Raw genomic sequence first — 4,568 nt, 5'->3', positions numbered from 1 at the left:
TTATTTTTTGTTACATGCCGAAAAGGGGTCACAAATGAGAGCCAAAATCTATCAAATACCTAGTTAGAGAATAACTGTACTCCGCTTTCTCATTATGTAGGAATTTGAGTCTGACATCCCTTACTTCCTAAGTGAATATTCATCTGGCAGCTTCTCCGCTCTCTCTTTTGCCAGCTAGTTCACTAGGGGGCCACGTTCAATCCCCACCATCACAGACGACCTGAGAGGAACCAGAACCAGACTCCATCCCATGTAAAAATACTGACTAAGACCAGAATCCTTCCTGTCCTGCCCTCCAGCCCTCTCTTTGGCTCTCTCTCATAAGCTGGGCAGCGCACTCTGGATCCTTGGGAGGGAGCAACGCTGGCCAACCCTTGTAAAGAAGCCCATTAAGGAACCCATCAATATTTCATCATTGTTCACTCACAAACATAGAAGTTTCCAGGCCAGAACCATTAGGGGGCAGACGTCAATACGTTATGGCAGTGAGCATCTCTCTTCACTTCACCCCAGCTCTCTCCCCTGCTTCTGTCCATCTCCCCTCTCAAAAGAAGTCAGCGGAGAAATCTCAAGACTACAGTGGTTTCCACTACTTCTGCATTAAACAAATCATTAACCATTAGGTATCCGAGGAGCACAACAGTCTCCTGCTCCTGTCAAATGACTCCTAGTACTGTTATTAGTCTCAGTGAGAGGAAGGAAGGGAGACAGGGAGAGAGGGTGGTTTGTTAAATCTGTCTCAAGAAAACAAACCTCTAGTCAGACACAGAATACAAACACCTCATTAACAGCACGACATGACTGTACAGTGTGATACAGACAAGCCTAAACACTCTCTAAACACTTTTTGTGAGACTTTGACTCATGGCTGTTGAGACGGGTCTAGCACCTTCGGTTCTGGCCAAGTCAGTGAGTGGACATGGTGATCATCAAGAGTATGAACTTGCTGTCTCTCAGTGAGTCAAGTCTTATGATTGAAATATAACATGTAGAGGCAGCGGGAAGCTTAATTGCAGTCTTCTTAGGATTGCAGTGATTTTATAAGCCTTATTTCCAATTATTACACCTACATTAGCCAGGATGGGAACTAGCTGCAGGCTAAAATCGTGTTAAATATTGCTGTTGCAGACATTTTAACGAGGTTTCTTCAGGCTCACCCTTCAGTGTCCTTGGAACTAAAAAGGTCCTGCTACATGCACTTTACCAGAGGAAATGTGAGGTCTCCTAGAAGCCCAGTAGAAACCAGATCCCAGGCTGCTAAGTCTAATGTAAATAACATCTCCAGACCTCTCTGAGGGAGGTGGAGCCATGCCAGTTCATTGCACTTATGTCATCCCTTTCAGATCCTTATAGCTTTTATGGTGTAAATCCTGCCCTGACCTTAATTAGATTATTTATTTGCATCTCATTACTTTTCACCAGCCCTCTATAGTAATTAGCTATAGCTCTGTTATCTTGATTATCTCCAAAATATTATTTATGAACCTTTTCCACTTTATTATTTTTATAAAGGTTTTCTGCAAGTGTGTATGTAGCACGTGTTTACATTGTGCACACAGCACGTTCGTTACACGTATTTACAGTTCATTTCAACGTAATAATAAAAGTGTGAAAGATGCAATACAAGACCCGACATGAACTCACCAGAGTGCAGAACCTCTCGGGTGGATTCCCGCAAGTAATTCCGGGCGGATCCACCTTGATCCTCATGTAGTCTTTCATGGACGCGGATTTCGGCTGGCACGCATAATGCTCCCACACAGAGCCCTCATCCGTGCTCACCAAGGACTTGCACAGTTCGTACTGGCCCAGAGTGGAGGCCAAGCAGTGCAGCAGCAGCAACACGACCTGGAGGAGCATGGCAGGCTGGGGTGGTGTTTGGGGTGGGGTCCAGCGCAGGGTGAGGGGGCCACGGAGCTCAGAATACAGGTGAAGCGCATGGAGCGGTGATCATAAAGTAATAACTGACATCCCTACCATCATATTGCTGTACCGTCCACTAATGTGCTCGTTAACTGACAGCCAAACCTAAAGGTTTATAAATTCCCTAAACAGAACACTGTATCGGCAACTTTCACTCAGTCTCTCTTCACAGATATTGACGGGTCCCACAGAGCCCAGAGAGGAACACTTTGTTGTTTTGGCGGCTGACTTCCTGAGGAAGATGGGCTGTGGATGGAGATGTGGATAATGTTACAGAGACTAATCTCGGCATACACTGTAACCATAGTGTTTCATGGAGATGAAGAGATGTTAACGCGGATCCATGTCTCAGAGAGAGGTGTCCTGTCGGGAAACAGTGGCGCTGGTCGGTGAGGATGTAGGTGTAGTTGCTGGGTCTTCAGAGACATCCATTGGACGTTTTAGACTGGCAGAGCTTCTCTGATTGTTCTTGAACAAAACAAGGACAAATGTGACAGAAGTAGGGGGTTAGTATGATGAGTAATGTTCCGTCATCAATGTGTAAATGCAAAAATAAGAACCTGTCGTATATTTCAAAACTCAACTTGAGATGTAATGTTTCGTGCATACCAGGTTTTTTTCTTTTGCATAAATAAAAGTGTCAGTTTTTGTAATACACATGCTGTGGTCGGTTGCGCTTTTCTGTTAAACATAATTAACTCTTTAACTATAATGTAGTAAATTGTGGTGATTTATCTTTTTAAAGTGGAAAACAAACCCACATTTGCCTGCAGACTCTGAAAAACCTTTTACCTGAATGCATGGCACAGCCCCATTGGTTATAGGAAGTTAAAATCCACTTCAACCCTGTGTGGTGACGTTTAATAGGTTACAAAGAGTTATTTGCTGTTTATTTATTATTATTTATTATTCACTGTAGAACACAGTAAAAAGCATCGCACTCTGAGGATAACCTTGTGCGTAAAAACACGTGCTCCCGCCGGGCGCCACCTGTGCGTGCAAGAGTTGTAATTGCTCTTAGATCTGAAAGAAACATTTAATATCCGATATCCGATATATCAATGGTAGAAAATGTAACTCTAATTAACTTGTTTCAAGACTTATTGAAGGAAGTGTCATTTTCTTTGGAGTTAATGAATAATCGACTCGTTTATTATTCTGTTTTACTTCAGCAAAATGTCCATAATTTAGTAAAACGCTCTGCAGTGAAAGTAATTCTTGTCAGACTTATGCGCTTAATTGAATTATAATTCGGTTTTAAACTGAATGCATGAATAAATATGGGTGACATTTTTTGCAGTGTGGACTCACTGATCATAATCGGATGTCATCCCACACTGGCAGCAGCCATAGTCCTTGCGCAACATATCCCACACAACCCTGTGGACTTAGTTCACTTGTGAAGTGAAGTCGCCAAAGCAAAGCTATTTCCTGGCACTGACAGTCTTGCAGGGGTGTGTCAGCTTCTACAGTAGTGCATCCCACCGAGCAGCATTGCTCATATAAATTTATGCTGTATATTCGCAAATTAAGGCATCGGTGCGTTTGTCTAAAATATTGTAAATGAAGCTGAAAGTGCCTTCACCACTGTGGCTATCCGGGGGGGCTCCGGATGTCGCGTATAACTCAAAGCAGCTTCTCTGTGCAGACTTCAAAGAGCTTTAACAGAATGCATCGTTTTGTTAGGTGTTTTATCATGCCAGATAAGCCACTTACTTTTAACATGCATCCAAGAGACAGGTCAGCACTTTGCGTGGCACTGGAGTACATCAGCGTCCCCCTCTTTGGCCAAACAGATGCTCCCGATCACCCACTGTACTCGTCCCCCGCCGCGGTCCTCACTGTACTCCCGTTATCTGCCCGCCCAGCTCGCTGTTTGTTGTTGCCTGCGCCGGGTACTTTCTATCACACCGTGGCTGACTGCGCACTGTAGACCGGTGTCCTAGATCTCGAAACGGCTGAGAGAAGAGGACTGAAATCCAGCGTCAAGGAGTATCAAAAGTATAAAATATTGACTTTGACAAAAGGCTTGTGTGCGTCCTTCTGTACCCATCTCCTCCTCCTCTTCCCACTTTGCAAGCTTGGGCTTACCCGGGATGCTCAAGGGCAGAAAGAAAGAGAAAAAAGGCTTTATGGAAAATATCACCCTCCCTCTTTCTCCTCTTCCCTCCTCTCTCTATCTCTCTCTCCCTCTGTCTCTCGTTGTCTGTCTGTCTCTCTCTCTCGTTCACTCCCTCTCTCAGTTAATGCCTAGGCTAAATCCTTTTACCATCACTTTCAATCACTATCCGAGCTTCTATCTGGTCCAACCCTGCTGCCTGAAACGGGGCGGTGCAACTTCCCATCTCTGCTCCTGCCCCAAACTGTTCTCCACCAGGTCCGGTCTGCATCCTGCTCGGCTTAAAGGACCAGCGGGAAAACGGGGACACCGTGTTACTGTACTCCCGCCCTTAACCTGCCCTGATGTGTAAATAATAACGTACCGTACACATTTGGAGGCTGAGCTCACAGATGCCAGCTTCAAAATCTAATTTTCTTCTAGCACTGTACCAGGTCTTGTAGTGTGCCTGCAGTGCTGTATAGTGACTTTATCCTATAATATTTATCTCCATATCGCCTTAAAATTCCTTATAACATTAAATGAG

At 44.5% G+C, this 4,568-nt stretch overlaps 1 protein-coding gene across 3 annotated transcripts in view; it reads right to left on the bottom strand.

The window, feature by feature from the left end:
• Nucleotides 1-4,266, bottom strand: part of ntng2b (netrin g2b) — a 56,364-nt gene extending 52,098 nt beyond the window's left edge. Inside the window, exons 1-2 of one of the 3 annotated variants that reach the window (XM_020621080.1) lie at nucleotides 3,640-4,266; nucleotides 1,645-2,391 (exon numbers count right to left, since the gene is read on the bottom strand). In XM_020621080.1, the coding sequence (XP_020476736.1) occupies nucleotides 1,645-1,860 (216 nt within the window). In that variant the 5' untranslated portion in view covers nucleotides 1,861-2,391; nucleotides 3,640-4,266. The remainder of the gene's footprint in view (nucleotides 1-1,644; nucleotides 2,392-3,639) is intronic. The other 2 variants (XM_020621081.1, XM_020621082.1) reach the window with 2 other exon arrangements.
• Between the last annotated feature and the right edge of the window lie 302 nt (nucleotides 4,267-4,568).

The sequence above is a fragment of the Monopterus albus genome, unplaced genomic scaffold, assembly GCF_001952655.1.
Source record: "Monopterus albus unplaced genomic scaffold, M_albus_1.0 scaffold253.1, whole genome shotgun sequence".
NCBI classification, from domain to species: domain Eukaryota; kingdom Metazoa; phylum Chordata; class Actinopteri; order Synbranchiformes; family Synbranchidae; genus Monopterus; species Monopterus albus.
Note: the sequence above shows the minus strand (reverse complement) of the source record. Positions and strands in the feature narration are given on the sequence as shown.